At 30.1% G+C, this 22,234-nt stretch overlaps 6 protein-coding genes across 7 annotated transcripts; 5 read left to right on the forward strand and 1 right to left on the reverse strand.

Moving 5' to 3' along the window:
- Positions 1–232: 232 nt before the first annotated feature.
- Positions 233–2,093, reverse strand: LOC131669927 (uncharacterized). 2 transcript variants are annotated; one of them, XM_058945148.1, is made up of 7 exons: positions 1,956–2,093; positions 1,673–1,878; positions 1,553–1,569; positions 1,236–1,488; positions 1,008–1,165; positions 829–946; positions 233–756 (listed from the first exon to the last, which is right to left on the reverse strand). In XM_058945148.1, the coding sequence occupies exons 1-7, from the start codon at positions 2,029–2,031 to the stop codon at positions 436–438; spliced, it is 1,149 nt and encodes a 382-aa protein (XP_058801131.1). In that variant the 5' UTR covers positions 2,032–2,093; the 3' UTR covers positions 233–435. The 2 variants fall into 2 exon arrangements, with proteins under 2 accessions (XP_058801131.1, XP_058801130.1); XM_058945147.1 differs by having other exon boundaries at positions 1,553–1,608.
- A 1,244-nt stretch (positions 2,094–3,337) lies between these two features.
- On the forward strand, positions 3,338–4,691 carry LOC131669881 (uncharacterized). Its single transcript, XM_058945073.1, has 3 exons — positions 3,338–4,116; positions 4,195–4,360; positions 4,626–4,691. The coding sequence occupies exons 1-3, from the start codon at positions 3,338–3,340 to the stop codon at positions 4,689–4,691; spliced, it is 1,011 nt and encodes a 336-aa protein (XP_058801056.1).
- Positions 4,692–4,935: 244 nt separating this feature from the next.
- LOC131669882 (uncharacterized) lies at positions 4,936–6,364 on the forward strand. The gene is made up of 3 exons (XM_058945074.1): positions 4,936–5,805; positions 6,065–6,154; positions 6,256–6,364. The coding sequence occupies exons 1-3, from the start codon at positions 4,936–4,938 to the stop codon at positions 6,319–6,321; spliced, it is 1,026 nt and encodes a 341-aa protein (XP_058801057.1). The 3' UTR covers positions 6,322–6,364.
- A 2,781-nt stretch (positions 6,365–9,145) lies between these two features.
- LOC131669883 (putative gustatory receptor 28b) lies at positions 9,146–12,013 on the forward strand. Its single transcript, XM_058945075.1, has 5 exons — positions 9,146–9,586; positions 9,717–9,785; positions 9,864–9,953; positions 11,632–11,700; positions 11,939–12,013. Exons 1-5 carry the CDS (start codon positions 9,146–9,148, stop codon positions 12,011–12,013), a joined length of 744 nt encoding a protein of 247 aa, XP_058801058.1.
- A 2,653-nt stretch (positions 12,014–14,666) lies between these two features.
- On the forward strand, positions 14,667–15,999 carry LOC131669884 (uncharacterized). Its single transcript, XM_058945076.1, has 4 exons — positions 14,667–15,553; positions 15,643–15,711; positions 15,783–15,872; positions 15,928–15,999. Exons 1-4 carry the CDS (start codon positions 14,669–14,671, stop codon positions 15,997–15,999), a joined length of 1,116 nt encoding a protein of 371 aa, XP_058801059.1. The 5' UTR covers positions 14,667–14,668.
- A 1,925-nt stretch (positions 16,000–17,924) lies between these two features.
- LOC131669886 (putative gustatory receptor 28b) lies at positions 17,925–19,502 on the forward strand. The gene is made up of 4 exons (XM_058945077.1): positions 17,925–18,080; positions 19,145–19,216; positions 19,279–19,368; positions 19,431–19,502. Exons 1-4 carry the CDS (start codon positions 17,925–17,927, stop codon positions 19,479–19,481), a joined length of 369 nt encoding a protein of 122 aa, XP_058801060.1. The 3' UTR covers positions 19,482–19,502.
- The last annotated feature ends 2,732 nt before the right edge of the window (positions 19,503–22,234 follow it).

Below are 22,234 nucleotides of genomic sequence, written 5' to 3' on the forward strand. Positions count from 1 at the left end.
TATAAACTTTAAACTGATTTGTGATACGCGAATAATTTTACTCAACCTCGCCTTTTACAATGTCATAATTTTTAATTTTACTGATGCAAACGTAAGGACTGTCGGATTTAATCATCATATTTTTAAAAATACAAAATTTCCATGATGCCTACATAAGCAAGCTTACCTACATATGTGTTTTTATAGGTAATTAAAATAAATTATCCTAATAAATATTTTTCTAACTGCACGTATTTCATCATTTTTATGCACATATTTATTATGAAAAAGTTGGTACATTTTTGTATTTCTATTTCACATAATTTTTTCAACATTTAATTTTCACGTTGATGCATAAGCCACTTATGCGAAACAAAACGTTTTACTTCCAAAAAATGAGGTATAATTATATAGACTTTTTTTATGAAAAAATGTATTGGCGAAATTGACAGTGTTCTAATAAATTCGAGGTCGGTATTTTTCACAATCAATTGTTTTCAAAGTATCATGAACCGTAGTTACAAATAGATTTTGAAGGAACTCAACAATGTTACGAGTAAACATGTTAATTGAAAAATTCACTACCTTGTTGAGCAAATAGTCAGTAAATCCACCATTAAATAGCTTAAAATGTAATCCATGAATTTGTGAACGAATGTAACTTGCTGATATGTTGCACGGAAATGAATTGTAATTTACAGTGATTTCTGTGTCGAAAGTAATGCTGTCTACGTCGATGCTAGCTTTGCCGGATTTCCGTGCAATCGAATATTTGAACTAAAAATCGAATGTTCTTGATTAATCTCAAATCATTAACAAATATTACATTTTACGAAATTTCGTAATTACATTGTAGTTATCGTAACTGATATTTATATTGGGTAATTGAAATCCAATGCTTATAGAGTAGCACGATCCTTTATTGATAATTCTGACCGGGGTGGTTCTCAATATTTTGGTCAAATCCCTGAGGATAAAAAGAAGAAGAAATAACTACGAGTCATTCACTGAACGAAGTGATACACTACCCGAACGTGCCACCAGTCATATGAAAATATCCCTGTTTAGCCGGAAAAAAGGTCAAATTGCTGTATTGGTCTGGTAGATTAATTATTCCTAACTTATTCGAAGAAATATACGACACCCCTACAATGAGGAGAAAATCTACAAGAGCATTGAGCCCATTCTGAAAATTACAAAAGCAAACATCGATTGAAATAAATCAGAGAACGTGCGGTCGAATATAGCAAAGAAACCTGTAAATCAGAATCCCTAGTGGAAATCGTGCTGAGCGAATAATTATTTTCCTTCCTGTCCAATCGAATAGTTGGATAACGTTGGCTGATTAAATTGTAATAAACGGCGTTTTCTCCAAAATCATGTGCGCTTAAATTGGCGCGCCGTTCATCGTCTTGAGTTATCCTGCTAACTTGATTGCATAACATCTCGCTGTAGCACGAGTACCCCGAGGAAAATAAGTCGCGTTGGATTTCAAGGCAAAATTTTCCGCTGTTAAAAATTCGATTTCAATGGTTTAATCGGTCCACAGTACAATATTTCATTTTATACTCACGAGTACATCGAGTTTGTCTGTAATGTCAATTTGCACTCATTAAGTCTGTTATCTTCCTGTGCAATTGAAACGTTAAATCTTTGTTCGGAGCAAAAAGTTTAACATCCTTGCTTTAATTACCGTGAGAACAGCATAACCTTCAATACTTGTGTGCATCATTAATGGTAGTGATTTTATGTCTGGATGCGTCCCGCTGTACGTAACATTCACGAAAGGTAACAAAATATTGACTAATTTTTTATTGTTGTATTTGTATATGCCAAGCTCATTTCGATCATACTGAATTTTTAGCTTGACTTTAGTATCTAACATTTTCGCAGTGCAATCTGAAAATAATTTATAATATTAAAAGTGATCTATCCAATGTAATATTTCTTTCGATATCTAGAATAATATTATTAACTAATTGATCCTCCAATTGAATATCGGATAAAATAAACGAAAAATATGAAAATGATAGACAACTGAAAAAAATCCATCTTTTGAGAATGGTCTTAGAAGTATTAGTGACTTGAATATCGCTAAAAATATTTTAGTTGCAAACGTGTAACACGTAAAAACTATAAATGTTTAATTGCACTTACTGAGCAGTAATGATAAACTATAGACATAAATTCTAAAAGTATAAGTCGTGACATAAGTACAAGATTTTGGAAACAAACGCAAATGAAAACGAATCAAAACATTTTCATTTAATTATTTACTACAAATTTTTCGTTACACCGGCCATTTCCTACAATGAAATTGACGAATCTTAACCACAATATATCAACACAGTACTAATTTTTGAGAAATATGAGAATTGAAAAACCAAAATAAAATACCAAAATACGTTAATTTTATACCCAGCGAACGACGACTATTGATATCTAGAGCGCCGCACAAATTGTCATTGTCATTTTTGATACATTTTCAATTACAAAATCTTTGCATCAAAATGGCGAGCGAAGCAGATAGCGAATTTGATAGCTCGATCTCAAAGTCGGTATAATCATCATATTATCTAAATCCTGATTTTTTTTTAGTATTTATAAATACTTCAGTCAAGCGGCCAATTCCATAACTAAAAATTACTATTCAGGATAATCCCTGATAAAGTTTCGATACGCTTATTTTATGTAGAGTGACAGTATTAAAATACTTTAAAAATATTTTATATATATAAATTATATAAAATTTGCTGCAACGGTAAGCCATATTAATTTTTTTTATTTTAACGCAACTAAAATAAAACATGGTCCACTTTTATTTCCCTTAAAGAAAAGGAGGTTCAACATCTGTACTCAAGATTCCGAATTTTCCTGAAACAAGAAAGATGCTCGTTTCTATTTAGGATATAATACCGTATAGGCTTAGGTCCTATGATTGCATTCTTTTTCTCTGTTTCTCTCGTCGAAAAGAACCAAGACCTATCGGATACAACTCTAAATTAAGTATTTGCTTACAAAGAACAAATTTTATATTAATTTAAATAATACTTATTATTCATTTCAAACGAGAGTTGAATGAAGTGAAGAACATCTCATGAAAGTAAAAATTTATACTACCGATGACATAGCGATGAATTAAGAACTATTTATATATGAATAATATGAAAAATTAGCGAAATAACTGCATAAATGTACTGATAATGATCAATAGCAAACTAAAACATGACTAAAAGTCACTGACGTAAATAAGGCTGTTATTACTCAAGTACTCCATCGCGTTATTATTAATATATTGCTTCTAATTCAATTAAACCTACAATTGTCCTACGGGAAATAAGTTGCAGTAGCTTGAGAAATGTCCGACTCAACGCTGGCTAAATTTCTTTACTACCTGTTCAAATGTCTCGGTCTAGCGCCATTAACATATGGCCCCAAAAAGCATTTTCGTAGCTCGAAATATGGTCTTCTTTACAGCGCGGTACTGATGAAATGCTTGATCGCAACGAATGGCTACGCCATCAAGGTATCCTTCGAAAATAACCGCGTAGTGCAATTTGATCGTATTGTCGACAGTTCGCGCGACACCATCGGCACCGTCTGCAGTATTTTGATTCTAATTACTTTTTGCCTGCAACGAGAGAGAAGCGTTAACTTAGCTAACAAATTGAAGACGCTTTACGAGTTGTTGATTGCCAGCGAGATGTATTTATTAACGAAAATCTTTAAAGAAATTTGCATCTTGAGCTTCTTCGCTTGGTTGCTGCTGCTGATCGTCCCATTCATATCGAATATGTTTCGATTTGAGCTGTTGCTCTACAGTGTTGGCCCCTACGCAGCCGACGCAATTATTACCGGTGCTATGCTTCAATACAGTTTCGTTTTGAGATTCGTCAAGCAATTATTCGAGATAATTAATAATAACATTGACAGATGTTGTTTGCTGCAGAGCTTGCAGTTGAAGAGCACACAAATATCATGCGCCAGGGATGTTCATTTCGCCTTATACGAATTTTGCGAGCAGTTGGACAAGTTTTACTCAGTACCCATGTTGCTGAGTGTTTTGTATGAGTTTGTCGATCTTGTGCTATGCTCCTACTTTACGGTGAAATTTTTACTTTTTGATCGGGGTCCGATGTATCAAACTATCGTAACTTACGGTTTGACTCATGTGATTCGCGATCTCATTGCTATTTATATACTTATTAGCTCAAGTTCTAGTGTTGTTAATGAGGTGCGGGTTAATGTAATATTATCATTCGACTACTTTTATCAATCCATAACACAATATTTGTTCTTGTTTCTTAAACAGAATAAACGTACTGGAAAAATTATTTATAAGTGGATGGGAAATGTGAATGGCAAACAAATAACCACGAAGGTAAAACATTGAAATTGGTGTCAAGTAGTCATCGAATTACAAACTAACTGTTACATTTCTTTTATTCATCAATTAAGCTCCATAAATTTTCAATTTATCTGCTACATCAGAATTTACAATTTTCCGCTTGTGGACTATTTTTATTTGATGGCACTCTGTTAATGTCGGTAAGAGAAATAAAGAATGTGCAAACTTGCGTTTGTAATTAATTTATGAAAGAATACAAAGTCAACATGTTTTACTGAGTAATTTTTTTTTCTTTCAGATCGTAGGATCTATTACAACTTACATAGTGATACTTTTACAGTTGCAAAGTAAGGATAGAAAGTAATTAGTGAAAAAACATCCTCAAAAATTGTATTCATCAGTAACAAAATATTAGGTTACAAAATGACATCATTAATATCAAACGTCAAATAAACTTTATTAATGTACAATACATAATAAAGTATAGAACAAGGATTATGATGGATCTATCCTATGAATTCAATATCTTTTAATATTCGCACACTACACTTGTAATTAGTTTTCACCAATGTTGAGCCAGAAAACCAGGCTTAAAAGGATTTAAAAAAATGGTTTGTTCAGACCTCGTAAGATTTACCTATTATTTATTTAAAAGTCTTGGCCTTGCCCCGATAACTTACCGTGAAAAAAAGCAATTTCATCGATCTATTGCAGGTATTTTTTACAATACCATCCTGATAACTTGTATATTAGCAATGAGTTACGTTGCCATCAAACTATCAGTAAACGAAAGAGCCATGATTGTTTTCGACAGTGTCATTAACATCGGATACAAAACCATTAGTGGTTCGATAGGTATTATAATACTTTTATCCTTCATTCACCATCAAAATCACATAGTAAACATCGCCAACAGATTAAAAGATCTACACGATTTACTATGCAGCAGCTATAACGATACAGCAAAGAAATTCGTTAAGAATACTTACATCCTCATTATGTTGTCTTGGCTACCTATGCTTCTATCTTTACCCATTGAAAATTTGAATAATTATGAAATTGCTGTATACTACATTGTCACTTATATTTGTGAAGCGATTGTCAAAGGTACGATTTTTCAATACATCATCATTTTAAACTTCATCAAACAGTTATTCGAGACTGTTAATAATCACTTGAACGACGTAAGGCAATTAAAAAATCCTACGAAAGATCAATTTTCGAGGCTATTTAGACAACATTCGTTGCTCATCGAGATGTGCGAAGATTTGAATGAATTTTATTCGATACCCGTACTCTCGAGTACTTTATTTATTTTCGTAACTCTTATTCTCGCTTCCTATTATGTTATCAAGCCTTTGATTTTTCACACGACCGAGTTGACATTGAACCTTCTATTACGCTGTTTAGCGACATTGATTCATGAATTAGCTATCTTATACTATTTTACCAAAACTACTTCCAGTGTTATCAAAGAGGTGAGTGCCCCAATATTAGAAAAAAAGGTTATTTAGTTACGCATTCTCAAAGTTTATCGATATTTTTAAGTAATTATATTTTAATTTACGTTATAATGGTTATAGAGCAAACGTATAAGGAAAATTGTGAATAAATGGTTGGAAAAATCATACAACAAACAAATAACTATAACGGTAGCAACTTTGATTATGTTATAAACATTTATTATTTAAATGGCCAATTTGCTTACAAACTTTTCAAACTTACCTTTCATAATAGCTGCATCAATTTTCTACATGTCTACTACATCAAAATGTAAAATTTTCCACGGCTGGTCTCCTCAGCCTTGACGGGTCTTTATTGATGTCGGTAAATTGACACTTGCAGCATATCATTACTAGAAATAATTGTGAATAATAAGATAATGATGAAAAGTGATTTATTAAATGATTTGAATGAAATCTTTACAGGTTATTGGTTCAATTACAACATATATGGTGATTCTTCTTCAGTTTCAACATCAAAATTCAAGTTAATGACTTTTCAAATTTGCATAAGTAAGCTCTTTTTGAGAAAATAAATGGTTAATACTCAAATATATTAACAATGCTATTCGCATAATCAATAAATATGTTGACACTATCAGATTATTAAGTCTTTCTTACATAAAATAAGAAGAATTCATTGAATATTTTCTCAAATTTATTGGTAAGAAAGCTTATTTTTATCACATTAAATAATAGAAAAAAGATTATAATAGTTTTATTTAATACGAGTGCCAAATCGATTCTTATGCATTAACAAGTAATGAGTAACGTGTAACAGCTAACGTGTCGATAAAATTTATTTTTATGAAATGATTCTCAATATTATTTTAGTATCTTTACAATTTTAGTATTATTACATGAGTGCAAAATTGTTCATGTTGATAGTTTACTTTACACTTCGTTAACGTGTGATGTTATCATGACCGCTATCATACTTCAATATAGTATTATCCTTAGTATTATTCAGAAGCTATTAAAGTCCGTCTATGATAATTTCAAAAAAATGCTGTCTCGACGAACAGTTTAATCTCTATTTGATAAAAATCTTTAAAAAATAAACATATTCTCTCATATAAATCACGTGCATTTTTTGGTGTGTGAAGTGTGCGATGATTCGGCAAAATGCCATTCGAAACCAATAATATTTTTTATTTTGTATATCTTTGCTATTCTCACACTCTATGCTTATTTCATAATCAAGTATTGATTGACAGAAAAAATGTTAATGCTTTCCAATTGACTATAGCTTATTGCTTTGATCAATTGATTTGCGGAGTGATTGCTCTGCGTATACTCGTAAGATCAGCGTCGGGTGTTGTCGATGAAATTATTTGATTTGAAGAATATTTTGAATAGTTGAGAATATTAATATTATCAGATTATTAAAAGAAAGGTATATTGTTGAAAAATTTTAACCCAGTCTTAAAAATTGTAGTGATCTGAAAATAGGTTCATAATACATTTTAGCATATTCAGTTCGATTATAAAATTAAATAAGAAAACAAAATAAAAATAACTAATTAATTTAAAAACATAAATATATAACCTTTTCTGTTAAAAATTATTCTGTGAATATTTTAATAATGAATATTGTGCATCAGAAAAGTATTAGTTTTTTCAACCAACGAAGTTCAAAAGTGATGAAAAACATTTTTACCAAAACAGATTAAAATGTCAAATCTACACGTCAAAAATAAATTATGAAAAACAATTCTAGCTTTCTATATTTTTCAAAGTTTAAGCAAAAATGTAACTACCCACTCTTAATTATTAAAAAATTATATATGCAGGATAAAGACATTTATATTTTATGTTTCAATTAATTTTAGCACAATCTTTAATGTCCATGTCCATGTCCTACTTCAATGCAAAAAATTTTTGTAGAATAATAACATTAGAAAATTAGTTAATAAATGAATCGATGATGCATATGAAGATAAGCTAGCGATAAAGGTAAGCGTATTATCTAAATGAAATTGGAAACTTCAGCTCAACAACAAATATTGTTTATGTGATAAAGCTAAACCAATTTGTAAATTACTTGCTCTTCTTGTCGCATGGAACATTATTGAAGTCGGCAAGTTTTTATTTTAAGTTTTTTATTTAAAAATATGAAGATAAATATTTTTAGTAAATGATAATAGGTATGAAGAGAAATTTATCTGCACTTTCTATTTTATCGATTGCCAATCAATCATCAGCTATTTGAGTTATGTTTCTCAATGTAGGACACTGTATGATAGAAAGTCCGTTATAAGAAACTTTCAATCATAAAAAGCACAATATAAATTAATTGTACAATGTTAAGCAACACATTCAAGAAAATTTGATACTGGAAAGTTATGTTTTATTGCTTCAAAGTATGCGCGATTGCAGTTTTAAATCGGTAAGATTTTCATATACGCAATAGTTCATTTGATAAATTTTGGTTCAACATGATGGAAGATAAGCGAAATCCTATTTTGAATTGATTTGTCACACACAATGAATATGCTATAACAAGATTATTATCATGTTACTTAATTTTAAATAAAAGATGTATTGAATAAAAAAGATTTTGTTCATAAAATTATATTAGCATTTGGGTGTAAGTCATTCAAAATACAATTTTTGTATATTGTATTGTGAAATCTTGAATTCTACTTTACAGAAAAGTGTAACTACAAAAATAATATTAAGTGTGAAAAAACTATTGTTTAATACATTAATCAAACGGAGCACATGTAATCAACTCGATGAATGTAAATCGATTCTTGATATATGCACACTTAAGAGTTGAGCGCAACAGTTATCGCGCACTCCATTCCTTACCGCAAGTAGTCTGAACCTTGATTGAGTCAGACAATACATATAAATGAATAACACGCCATTCGCTAAATTTCTTTTTTATTTGTTCAGATGTTTTGGATTGGCTTCGCTGGTATATTGCCCAAAAAAGACTATTACCCGCTGGAAATTCAGTCATGTTATAAGTATCATTCTTATGATTTGCGTGATTGTGACGAATGGTAATGCCGTAAGAATTTCGATAACCGACAATAGAACTACGCTCCTCGACAAAGCTATCGCTAGCGTCCGCACAGTAATTGGTGCTTTAGCTGTTACGGTCATCATTGCTATATTTTATTTTTACCAAGATAAAGGAATCTACATTGTTAACAAGCTTAAATATTTGAACGATATATTAATGAATAATGAAAAAGATATAGTTAGTAAGAGTTTAAAAAAAATCTGTACAGCTAATTTAATCGCCTGGCTACCTAAACTACTTTTGACACCCAAGAATCAATATTTCGATTATTTCGATATAATAATGTATTACATTGCCGCATATCTTTGCGACATTACCATCGCGCTCATGATGCTCCAGTATAGCCTGATCCTTGATTTCGTCAGAAAATTATTTGAAAGCATTAACAACGAACTCAACAAAATAATGTTAGCAAAGACAGTTGAATGTGTCCTTGATAAATACAACATGAAAATGACTAAACTGTCTCGCGTGAGATGTTTGCATATGTCGCTGTGCGAAGTGTGTGAAGATATTGAAGACTTTTATTCAAAACCTATACTATTCTGCACTTTGTATATATTTCTCACGCTTATTTTGTTCGCTTACTATGTAGCAAGATCTCTATTGTTCAATAACGAATCACTGCCGACGAGTATTATAATTCACTGTATATTTCATATTATCCAGGGAATAACGAGTTTATATTTGCTCATCAACTCTACTTGTGCAGTTGTTACAGAGGTAAATATATCGTTTTTAAATTCAATTTCAAAATACTTTATCCAGTATACATTGCAAAAATGTGAATATCTTCGATTATATAAAGTGAATTATTATCCTATCAATCTAATTGGTAGTTGGAAATTTACAGAGCAAACGAACTGGTAAAGTTGTCAACAAGTTGATTGGAAGTTTGATAGATGATCAAATTACAAACAAGGTACTAACTTTAATGAAACATTATGCTTGAAAAATCAATTTGCAACACTATTTGATTTTTATCTTTATTTCTTTAAAGCTAAATCAATTTTCTGAATATCTACTTCATCAGAACCTTGAATTCTCTGCTGCTGGACTATTTCTACTTGATGGAAGCTTAATTATGTCGGTATGTAGCGCGTATTAAATAAGAATAATTGATTTCTTTTATTATTTATAAAATTATTTGCAGATAGTAGGTTCAATTACTACGTATATGGTAATACTCTTGCAATTTCATGAAAAAAATTCCACTTTATCATAATGCTATACACTAAAAATAATACGCGTTTGAAAATTTTTTTTTACTTCCTTGAAGAAACTGTGTATAGCTTAATTGAAATTTTAATGAACACAAATATTTAGGTGAGTGTAGCTTTGAAAACGTAAACTACAAATTTGTTATAACATGTTTCTTATTTGTTCGAACTATATTCACTTCCAAAGCTTACCATATCAATGAAGATTATTTTTTTACTTTCAAAACGTTGTGAGAATTATTGTGTTAAATAAAGATGTTTTGTGAAAAAATTTATTAATAATACAGAATGTTAGGTTATTCTTGAAAGGTAATATTTATCGAGGCTGTAAAAATTAGATGATGAAGATCATGTTTTTACAAGCAACTTTCTCAACAGACAACTCAATCATACTAAGTAATATGTAACTCAATCATCATTCCATTTCCCGTGATGAATTTTATTACGTATACGCTGAAACACTTTTTATCAAACAATTCAAGAGATAATTTGTAACACTTTTACAGAATTGAAATAAACTTTCAGAACTATAATTATTTAAATAATGTTGACTATAAACTTGAAAAACAAAGATACAATATTTTTAAAATATGTATATTACTTTTTCAAAATTTTTGGCCTATTAACAGTAAAGCTAAATCTGTACTCTATAAAACGTAAAGAAACGTTGAAAATTTTCTTTGAGAACTCTAATTTTGGTTTATTCTACAACATAATTCTAATGTGTTCAGTTATTACTGCTAATTATTACAGCATACAAAAATTCTTATTTCAACAACATAAAATTATCTTTGAAAAAACAATCGATGTTGTAGCTTCGATCGACATTTGTTTGACTGCATTTTTAATTTTAGCAATATTTTGTTTGAATCACAAAAAAACTGTTATAATTGGCAATAAATTAAAAGATCTTATTCTACTGATTAATATTAAAATGGATAATGAGATTTTGTCCACAGATAAGAATGCTAAAAAAACCTTTTTAATTATTCCATTCTTGACTTTGATTTTTCTGGTCATATCATTTTTCACAGTAGACACCGACGTGTTGTTTCATAATTTTACAATTTATGTATGTATTACGATTATTAATAACGTTCTAGCGGAGTATAGTTTAGTCTTAAATATCTTGCGAGATCATTTTGAAATCTTAAATGCAGGCTTTTCTAAAACGCTCAATGTTACTACTGGAAGTCAAACTGGAAAAAATTGGATAGACAAATTTAGTGAACTTCGAGATTTCTATATTCTACTGTGCGACATATCTCAAAATATTGCTAATCTTTATTCTACATCAATGCTACTTTGCATATCTCAAGGTTTTATTCTTTTTATTTTTTCATCTTACTACTTAGTGTTACCGATTGTAACGGGAAAAAATAATTTAACTGGTATTAAAGGCTATTTTCATTGCTTATTTATTGTAATTCATTATTTAGTATTTTTAATCATTTTAACAAAGAGCATGAGCGCAATCATCAAAAAGGTAATTTAAAAAAAAGTCGAATCGCTGAGAAATAATGGACCTCATTTTATCTGTAATTTTAGAATCACGAAACTGGAGAAATAATAAATAAACTGAACTTAAACTTTATAAGTCAAGAAGGCGTTAATAAGGTAAATAAATAATAGAAATACATTATTTCAAACGTACCAAAATAAATATTGTATGTGATCATTCTATTTATAGTTGAACCAATTTTCACATTACTTACTACATAAGAAAATAAATTTCACAGTATTTAATTTGTTTTCATTAAATGAACCGCTGTTAATGTCTGTAAGTACGATGTCAATCATATAAAAAAGCCACTATAAAGTATCTCAAAACCTGAACATTATACATTTATTGTAGATTGGAGAATCAATAGTTACTTATTTGGTAATATTATTGCAATTTCATGGAAATGATCAAGTACCTCAACATTGAAAAAAAAATGTTCTTTCCGTGAAAATATTGTATTATTTGTATTCTTTTACGTCGCATCGTGGATGATGTGTTGTAAATATTTATTGATGAAAAAGAATGCATTCTAACTAACAAGCTTTAACTGTTTACATCATTAACTAATAATATTAGTTATCTAAAATAATTTCATAGTCCATTTCATTTTATTAAATCGCATTCAAATATTACAGATTAATATTAAATTTATTGATGTCAGTAACATCTACTGTAAGAAAGGCATGTAATAATTATATTGCTCAGTTTGAATACTCTATTAACTCTATTAACTATATAGCTTTGGTATACAATACTATTTCGATTGGCTTCATTATTAATTACTATACCAGGTGTGGCGGTTAATAATTCTTAATTTAGCTCAGAGGTGGCGCTGCCTGTTGGTTCCGCTTTGCAGTCGTATGGCTTATGTCATTTTATTGCTGTCGGTGCTCACCAAAACAACGTAGTAGTTTGGACTGTTTCGAGTTAGTTTATCAGTATTGTTTCGTGCTTTAAAAATGACAAGTTATGAGCCGAATAAAGAGCATTTGCGGCACGTGTTGCTATTTTTGTTTAACCAAAAGAAAAACGCGAGTGAGAGCCGACGAATTTTAGTAGAAACTTATGGTGATAATGTCCCAACGCAAGACGCTTGCGTGAGGTGGTTTAGACGATTTAAAAGTGGAGATTTTGATTTGAAAGACAAAGAACGTCCAGGTCAACCAAAAAAATTTGAGGATGCCGAATTGCAAGCATTATTGGACGAAGACGACACGCAAACTCAACGACAACTGGCAGAGAAGTTAAACGTTAGTCGCCGAACGATATGTGATCGTCTGCATGCCATGGGAAAGATTCAGAAGACTGGAAAATGGGTACCTCATCAGCTGAACAGCAGACAGATGGAAAAGCGAAAAACAGTGTCCAAAATTTTGCTTTCTCGACATGAACGGAAAAGTTTTTTGCATCAAATCGTGACTGGAGATGAGAAATGAATCTACTTCGAGAACCACAAACGTAGAAAATCATGGGTAGATCCAGGTCAACCGTCAACTTCCACCGCAAGATCAAATCGCTTCGGAAAAAAGACATTGTTGTGCATCTGGTGGGATCAAAAGGGGGTTGTGTACCATGAGCTCTTGAAACCGGGTGAAACAGTTAACACCTTGCGCTACCGTGAACAAATGATCAAATTGGAGCATGCATTGGACGAAAAGCGACCGGAATGGACTTCAAGGCACGCGAAGGTAATTTTACAGCACGACAACGCTCCCGCACATACAGGCGAAAACGGTTAAAGAAATCATTTCTACGTTTGGCTGGGAACTCTTGGCCCACCCGCCATACTCACCGGACTTGGCCCCATCCAATTGCCATCTGTTTTCATCGATGGCCCACGCGCTCTCTATGCAAAGCTTCAAGAACTACGAAGATGTCGAAAAATGGCTTGCTGAATGGATCGCCTCAAAGGATGAACATTTTTTTTGGAAGGATATCCATGACTTGCCAGATAGGTGGACAAAATGTGTATCAAACGATGGAGAATACTTTGAATAAACGATTTTTCTACTTTTCTCCTGAATGACGTGTTTTTTTTACAAAAAATTAAGAATTATTAACCGCCACACCCGGTAGCTTACACTTTAAACTTCGATTAAATATTTAACAGAATGCACTATTTGAATGAGCATTTGATGTATTGCAATCATTTAGCATTATATTTGTAACCACTGCTATACACTCATATTTCACTACTCATCATAGAAGATTAAACAAAATATTTACATTTTCAGCAATAATTAAATTCACTTGATGTAACATAATTTTTAAAGTTAAAAGACTTGTATTGTAATGAAAAAATGTTTAAGAAGCGTTTTACAATCGTTCATTGTAAAAATGATTTTTGCTTGTGATATAACTTAAAATGCTGTTACGTGATGCGAAAAAATAACTTTGTATTTTACAATTTAACTGAAGAAACTTTTTAACTTTTTGCATCATCATGCATTAAAGTTCATTATTTTTGGTTTCCTTGCATCATCTGAATCATTATTGATGTCTGTTTGTATAACTACAATTATAATTACGAAAAAAAATTAATTATTTTTTCTATTTTCAGAATCTGAGATCGATAACAACTTATTTAGCGATACTATTCTACAATTTCAGCCGAACACTATCAGGTGCAATGATCAGTAATAAATTAGGTTTGGATATTTATTAGAATATAGTAAAAATTTTCATAAGTTTAAATTTCAATAGTATAAACGTATTACGAGATATTATATGATAAAATTAATGTTTAATACAAACAATTTATCGTTCTCAAGGCGATATATGAGAATTTTAACAAATGAATGATATTTAAGTATTGGAAATGCAATCATTATTATACACAATCAACTAATTAATAACGCGCTATCGTAAAATAAATTAATTATGTTAAATCAATAAAATTACTCAGGTTAACAGTGAGAGACAATAAGAGATTGTATAATGCAGCATTAGTATGCTAGAAACCATTCACATATCATTAATAGCAAGTTGTTTTCCTAATAAAAAATGTACTTCAAAGATTATTTGGCAAAGTACGAAGTTCTTGTACTTTTTTATTTTTTCAAAATGTGTGGTGTCGCAACAATGGCATTTCGAACAAATTCAATAAATGTTAACAGCAAGAAACGTTATACAGGCAGTTTAACATATTCCAGAAGTGGTATAGTGTACAATGCATTGCTCATATGTATTCTAATAACACTCAAATACTTCACTATCAAGTTTTTGTGCGAAACTGAATATGGCGGGAAGATAAAATTTGAAAAAACTATCAATGTTATGCATGACTCTTTTACAGTATTTTCGGCCATATATATTTTACTGGTATTCAGTATTCAACAAAAAAGGACCATCACATTAGTAAATGACTTTAAAATTATAGGACAGTCAATATTAGCATTGAACGACAAAAATTTTTCGCTTCTCAGCGCAGTGAAAAATATTTTTCTTGCCAATACTTTTACGTGGTTTTTACTTATAATTACCTCGGTCGTAGGTGACTGGGATCTTAACTTGTACAATATTTCAATATATTTATGCAACACAATAATCAATAGCATTTTTATGCAGTACAGTATCATATTAAATTTGATTAAGGAAATGTTATATTACATCAATCAATATTTGTCGAAACTATTAAACAATGCAAATCCTGTGTCAGGAATTTCATTCATACATAGCAAAAAAATGCAATACGAAATCAATAAGTTGACATATTTAAGAAATTTACACACGTCAATTTTCAAATTCTCGCAGGATGTGTCAAACTTTTATTCTCAGTTGATACTGCTCGGTATTCTCTATGTATTTGTAACGTCGGTCCTCTTTGGTTATTATATCTTGATACCAATCGTTCACGGAAGATATCCAGTATCACGGGCTGACTCTATCCACTGCATCTTCTTTTTACTTTTATATGCAGTTTCATTAAAAATACTTATGAATACTGCTACAATGACTGTTAAAGAGGTATTCTAAGCAATTTGATGTTACATCACATTAGGTTTTCATGCTATTACGAGTATTGTAACATTATAGCACTAAACAATTGATTTCAGAGTAAAAAGTTAAGAGATATCCTGAATGATAGTTTAGACAATATTGAAGATGAAAGTGTTATTAAAAAAGTAGGTACCATTAAAATTTTTTTAAGTGTATAACACAGCCAATTATAAGAAGTGAAAAATATCTTTTTCAGGTGAATAATTTTTCAATTTATTTATTGCAAAAGGATATGAATTTCGCTGTATACAATTTGTTTTCATTAGATGAATCAATATTGCTGTCGGTACGTAACAAAAATCTCGGAATTCCATTTTTTGTTGATATTTATGTATTATCAGATTATAGGTTCAGTTATGACATATCTAGTAATTATTTTGCAATTTCAAACAGAAGAATCCAAGTCAGTTTAAAGTAATTTCTCCTACATTAAAATCTAAGAAGATTTTTCAACATCTTTGTCAAATAGTTCTGGGTGATTTGCCGCATTGCTGTGTTTATTAAATGATTTTATGGATATTACTGAGTGGTCTCTTGTTTTTAAATACAATATGTAAAATGAAATAATTTCATCCAGGTTTTATAAAAAATGTTTTTATAAAAAATCCTCATGTAATGCTTCTTGATTCAATTGAAATCTATACTGTATGATAATTAAAATTAATAAGACTTGGGTTATTATATTCATAAGTTATTTTAATTTTGTAAAATATCATTAATTGAAATATATTTCATTGGTATGAAATATTTTGAACATAAAAAAAATTAAATATGACTGAAAGTATGTAGTTTAACTTTCAACATTTTATTTAACATATAAATATATAACGTACTTAAAACTTATTGCAATTTGTGATAAAAAAAAGTCAATAGATCCAGTTATTTATTTGAAATTGTAAAATTATTACTAGATATGTTGTATAGTACGAATAATCTGAAAATTATGTATAATTAAGAGAAAAATTTTGAAAACTATTAAGTTACTGAGTATCGACATTAATAAGATTGATCCAGGGTAAATAACTTGTACATTGTGAATTCGACATCGGCATGAACTAGACAATTGCAAAATTGATTCAACTATACAGGTTATTGGATTATTTTAAGTTTTGTTAATAAAGCTACTTTCTTTTTCTTTTATAATAATTGGTGGTGTTATTTACTAATCGAGTGTGTATGATACAGTATTATAATGCATCTTAAGATAGTTGATTAAGACAAGTTTTATTATTTGTGTTGTGATGTTTTTTAAAATATTACTTTGAATAAAATTTTTATGAAATATTTCAGCATTTACCATCATAAATTACTTTAAAAAATTGAATAGGTTTGAGGACGAACATGTCGAATGATAATTGCTGTTAAAAAAGTTAAGGTGTCCTGAGAACCGTCGCAAATCTTTTGAAATATAAATTTTGTATGGTCGTTGTACAAAAATAAAATACCAAGGTAATATTAGATAAAATAAGGAGAACGAGCTATGCTACGTTGTAAAAATTTCTAGCATTTGAATAATAAAAATGAATTAGTACGATGCAGTTACGTTTCTTCAAATTGACTTCGAATTTTACGGTTGCCAGACTAACTAGCTTAAAGTACTAAAACGTGCACTGCAAAAAAGGCTCCCTATGCAGGATTTTTGATAAAATCATGTTACTGTTACATTAGCCATTGATAAAGATCAAATTCTAGCTGAACAAAGTGACACTGTCATTGAATATTGTTCATTGACAATGATAAATGTACTTTTTTACTAATCAATAATGGATGTACGTACGTCAAGTTGATAAGTTTTAAGAAGGCATTAAGCAATTTATTACGCACCATTTCATTACTCCACATTTGTACTAAATCACATAATCTATTTAGAATTGTTAAAATAGATAGTCTCTTGTCATTACCGTAATTACTTTCGTTGACTTAACGTATTTCAATTACTGAATAGTTCAATTCGTTGAATTCTGTTATACATTTTTATAAAGTATTGCTAATAGATACTGTGTTATTCGTTTTGTTTAGAATATTTAGAAACATAGGACTACTATTGCAATTCTTCGATTATGTAACAACGCTATTTGAATAGAATGTATTTGATTTCTTCTCTTTACAAAAAGACATACTGACATTAGTAAGATTCTTGGACTTGGCAAAAGGCCCTAAAATTAAAAAAAGTATTAATACCTCAGGCTACAGATTATATGACGTGTACGTCATTACATATTCGCAGTTTCAATGGCTCAATAGTATTTTACTTCTGAGAGATCGTTTTAATTAAAAAAATGTAATAGAAACAAAACAAATCAACGTGAACATGTACTGTGGAAATTCTACAGTCGATATGTTTGTCAAAAGTTTATTTTACTATTTTAAGTTTCTTGGAATGGCGACAATGACTTTCCATAAAGATATAAACAAAAGAATTCATCCGACTACTCATTACATCATATCACACTCTAAATTTGGAATAACTTACAATCTACTGCTACTAAGTTATGTAACTTTATCAACATTTTCAAGTATTCTATATCTCTATAATAATTATGATTTGAAAACAAGAACTTCTTTTGAGAAATTATTCGACTGTTCGCTTGACATTTTAACGACTATGGCCGCTATTTGCATTCTTTTGACATTTATATTGCGAGAAGCGAAATCAATAGTCATCGTTAACAAAATCAGTTAGATAAGAAATTCAATATCAGGATTCAGTCAAAAACTCTCATTGTACGAAAAAGTTGCCATTCGAGATGTCATAATGATATTAGTTATAATCTGGTCCATATGGTCCGTAATGGCAACGACAATTTGGTTACATGGTTTTAGATATGTCTACATGACTGCACCCATTTACAGCTGTATCTTTATAACTAGTATGTCAGTGATGCAATACAGTATCGTCTTGAATTATCTTGAGAAAATGTTCGGTCTGATAAACGACGAACTTGCAAGATCACTGAAACAACCAAATCGTCTCATGCAATTACAACGCTCATATGCTTTAGTATGCGACGCTTGCCAACACATTTCGGAATTTTATTCACTACCAATGCTTCTGTGTATTCTAAATATATACGCTTCGACTATCGGCTCTACATATTACGTTTTAAACCCGATCTCTGCTAAACGTAGTGGTCTGGCGATAATTATTTTTATCTTACATAGTTTGTTTTATGGATTAATTCAAGTTGCTATTCTAATTATTTTGACGGTATATGTTACTGCAACCATAGATCAGGTAATACGCTATTTTATTCGATTTTAATAATAAATATCTTAAGCATAGCATAACCATTACACAGTTTGAAACATTCTATATGCTGTACATGTAATACTGTTAAGATCGAAATATTGTTTTTGCAAATGAGATATTCCTTTATTAAATTTCAAATACAAATCGTGTTTAAAGATTTGGATTTTACACGATTCAGTCCCTTTTTAATTATATCTCTCGCAACATGTCCATTAATAAATTTTTGTTAATATTTAACCGATTTAATAAACCCATTTAATAACTACAAAAGTATTCGAAATTTAATAATCAGTTATCAAATTTTACAGAGCAAGCAAACTGGGAAAATTGTGAATGATTTCTTAGCCGATGGTGTAGTAGATCAAGATATGATAAAGAAGGTATAAACCTTTCAGTGTGCCATATGTATATTGTAATAATAATTGAAAAGTATTTGTTTTAGTTGAGCCAATTCTCGTACTATATAGTAAATAGTAATGTGGAGTTTAAGGTTTTCAAATTATTTTCTTTAGACCAGTCTTTATTAACGTCAGTACGTATTTTTTAATTATACATTTTAATTTCAAGAAATTCATTGTTAATCACTATTTACAGCTTGTTGGTACGTGTACAACGTATTTGGTCATCATTTTACAATTTCAATAAACTAATGAGTTTGCCATTTTGCCTAATAGATTTTTTATTCTTGACTGCTATTCTTAAAAATTTCGTTACCAATTTTTTAAAGTTACTTATTGATACTATTTCTCATCTGCTAATGTGCTCAAATTCAACAAAAGTTATTCTAGGATGAAAAATAATAAAGTACTGGCATAAATTGTGAAAACTGAAGACTTAAAAATGATCAGAGAGGAAGTAATAAAAAAATACCTATTTTGTTATTTCCAAATAGTCGGCATAGCGCCCGTAAAAGTCGATGAAAGTAAAATCGATCTGTGTACACACTCAAAACTAGGAACAGTTCATGGACTTTTTTCGTCGTCCTATTGATATCGAATATCTGCAATATACGTTATTTCTACAGACATTACAACAAAAAATTAATTTGAGAAAACATTAAATAGCGTGCCGGATACTGCTTACTAGTATGCTGGCTTTGTTGACATTTATTGTTTATCGGAAGAAAGCCTTGTCGATAATTAATAAAATTCATCATATTAAAAAGACCGCGATACTTATCGATTTCAGCTTGTACAAAAAAATTCCTCATCGAATGTAACGATGACCATTTTAGCAATCGCTCTATTCTGGACTACCGTGACGACCACTGTTATCATATACGGCATATCGTACGTGTCTAAGGCAGCTCCTATCTACATCAGCAATCTCATAGTCATGTCGATTATTTTACAATACTTTGTGGTAGTAAAATAGCTAAAAAAACTCTTTACTTTTGTAAACGATGAGTTAAAGGCGATCCTAGCTGATTCAAAGTGTCTTAGAATTGTGAATTTGCAATAACATCGATTACACTAGTCCCTATTTGTCGTTAAAAGAGACTTCACGAAATGTGTCCGAATTCTATTCGCTTTTAACGATATTACAACTACAGAATGTTTGATTATTATATATTGCTAGACATTGTATTGTTTGTTTTTAAATAAATAAAAGTAGAAAAGTATAAATAATAATGTTCCATCGCTGATTTTTTATAAAAAATTACTGTTGTCTGTCAACTTTTATATCGTGATCTTTATTTATTACGTCATCGTTTTCCAAACTTTTTCTGCTAATAATAACAATTGTAATTTTTTCGTAAGCAAATATAATTTTTCCATATATTTTTATTTTAAATGTTCATTGAATACGGCTAATTTTTGAAATGCAAAATTCTTTGGAGTATAAAATATCATTAAATTCTTCCATCATGTTACCTATTGGTTTTCTTCTTAGTAATTGGGCTTTTTAATGTTTTGAGCAAGTTTGAAAAATAAAAAAAATTATAACAGTGCTATGTAGTTTTGTATAGGTATAGTAATAATTGTATAATTTTCAATAGTTTTGCAAAATATTTAAAGATTACAAAGAAAATAAAACGAAATTAGAATATTAACATATTCTTTAATATAAGCGAATGTATAATATATGATTATATTTTTTCTTACTTGTGAATATTTAGTCCCAAAACAGCTCAATTAAATCGATAGTTATTTTTTCCAAAAGAGTTACATTCCCTGACGAAGCTTAAATAATGAAATATTCATTGTTATCGCGAAGAAGGGCAGAGGGGGCAAGAGTTGATCATGGTTATGCTGAGTAATTATGTACTTTGAGCACGCAGTTATTGAAAAAATATTTGTAGACTGCGCCGCTTCCGCCAGCTACATCCTTAATAAGCAAATATGAAATTCCCAAATAAACGTTACAGTGCGCATCTCTTACCTGTGATCATGACATAACAAGTTATGTGATTTGATTTGTTAAAGGTCAGTGTAAATACAATTTTTCCGAAAGCACAGTGAAGAAGAGTACTGTCGCTCAAAAGACAGCGAACCAAGCAAAATTATATTAAAAAGTTTTTCAGAACATTCGAATCTTGCATTGGTAGTGAAACACGTGTGTCAAAACATCAATCTTACTATTGATAAAATGATCAGTTTTATCAGGCGCAAACTGGATAATGAATATGCAATCATAAAAATTGTATTTTATTTTTACAAACTATGTGGGCTTGCTACTATGAGTATGCGGTTTGACAAAAACAGTAACGGCCTCATTGCACACAAATCAAGCACACATCTTCAACTGTACAAATCTAAACTTGGTATTGTGTATAACTTGCTATTAGCGATTATTATGCTCGCTGTAAATTACATAGGATTAATGAACTCTAGAGACAATAAAAGTGATCAGATGAGTAATAAAAGAATTGATACTACAATAGATTTATGTAATATTGCCGGCGGCGTGATTATTCTTTTAGTATATTGCACGAGGCAAGAGAATATCATAGCTGTGTCGAAGAAAATCAATCAAATTAGGCAGATGTTACCAGAGATTACGAAAAAGGTATTAAAATCAAGATCAGTATTGATGAAGAAAGCGTTAATTACACTAATTGTGCAAAGCATTATATGGGTTGGATTATTCGGGTTTTCGACTCGCTTAAAACGCAATTTCTGGTTACATCTTGTAGGTAATAATTGGTGTAAATTAGTCAACGATTGCTTAATACTACAGTATTGCATGATTTTGAATATCATCAACTGTTACTTTGAAATTTTGAACAATCACTGCTCAAAGATTTTTGAAAATATTCATTTGAACTCAACTGGCAAGTACATAGCATACAGTTCAAATTCACAAATAAAATACAACGAACTATTACGTTTGCGTAAAATGCATTCGTTGTTATCCAAAATTTCACAAGACGTGTGCGACTTTTATTCACTCCCAAT

This window comes from Phymastichus coffea, unplaced genomic scaffold (genome assembly GCF_024137745.1).
Source record: "Phymastichus coffea isolate CEN01 unplaced genomic scaffold, Cenicafe_Pcof_1.1 PCOF00098, whole genome shotgun sequence".
In the NCBI taxonomy this organism is placed as follows: Eukaryota; Metazoa; Arthropoda; class Insecta; order Hymenoptera; family Eulophidae; genus Phymastichus; species Phymastichus coffea.

Bases quoted from the DNA above. Each gene is read 5' to 3' on its own strand.
- LOC131669927 (XM_058945147.1), bottom strand. From the start codon at position 2,031: ATGGATTTTTTTCAGTTGTCTATCATTTTCATATTTTTCGTTTATTTT. The intron at 1,609-1,672 runs GTAATTAAAGCA...TCAATTGCACAG, and splicing joins AAGGTTATGCTGTTCTCACG to GAAGATAACAGACTTAATGA. The intron at 757-828 runs GTAATTACGAAA...TTCGATTTTTAG, and splicing joins TCAGTTACGATAACTACAAT to TTCAAATATTCGATTGCACG.
- LOC131669881 (XM_058945073.1), top strand. From the start codon at position 3,338: ATGTCCGACTCAACGCTGGCTAAATTTCTTTACTACCTGTTCAAATGT. The intron at 4,117-4,194 runs GTATCAAACTAT...TATTAGCTCAAG, and splicing joins CTTTTTGATCGGGGTCCGAT to TTCTAGTGTTGTTAATGAGG. The intron at 4,361-4,625 runs GTAAAACATTGA...TTTTTCTTTCAG, and splicing joins GCAAACAAATAACCACGAAG to ATCGTAGGATCTATTACAAC.
- LOC131669882 (XM_058945074.1), top strand. From the start codon at position 4,936: ATGGTTTGTTCAGACCTCGTAAGATTTACCTATTATTTATTTAAAAGT. The intron at 5,806-6,064 runs GTGAGTGCCCCA...CTTTCATAATAG, and splicing joins CTTCCAGTGTTATCAAAGAG to CTGCATCAATTTTCTACATG. The intron at 6,155-6,255 runs GTAAATTGACAC...AAATCTTTACAG, and splicing joins ACGGGTCTTTATTGATGTCG to GTTATTGGTTCAATTACAAC.
- LOC131669883 (XM_058945075.1), top strand. From the start codon at position 9,146: ATGTATTACATTGCCGCATATCTTTGCGACATTACCATCGCGCTCATG. The intron at 9,954-11,631 runs GTATGTAGCGCG...CTGTAATTTTAG, and splicing joins ATGGAAGCTTAATTATGTCG to AATCACGAAACTGGAGAAAT. The intron at 11,701-11,938 runs GTAAATAAATAA...CATTTATTGTAG, and splicing joins GTCAAGAAGGCGTTAATAAG to ATTGGAGAATCAATAGTTAC.
- LOC131669884 (XM_058945076.1), top strand. From the start codon at position 14,669: ATGGCATTTCGAACAAATTCAATAAATGTTAACAGCAAGAAACGTTAT. The intron at 15,554-15,642 runs GTATTCTAAGCA...AATTGATTTCAG, and splicing joins CTACAATGACTGTTAAAGAG to AGTAAAAAGTTAAGAGATAT. The intron at 15,712-15,782 runs GTAGGTACCATT...TATCTTTTTCAG, and splicing joins ATGAAAGTGTTATTAAAAAA to GTGAATAATTTTTCAATTTA.
- LOC131669886 (XM_058945077.1), top strand. From the start codon at position 17,925: ATGTTTGTCAAAAGTTTATTTTACTATTTTAAGTTTCTTGGAATGGCG. The intron at 19,217-19,278 runs GTATAAACCTTT...TATTTGTTTTAG, and splicing joins ATCAAGATATGATAAAGAAG to TTGAGCCAATTCTCGTACTA. The intron at 19,369-19,430 runs GTACGTATTTTT...CACTATTTACAG, and splicing joins ACCAGTCTTTATTAACGTCA to CTTGTTGGTACGTGTACAAC.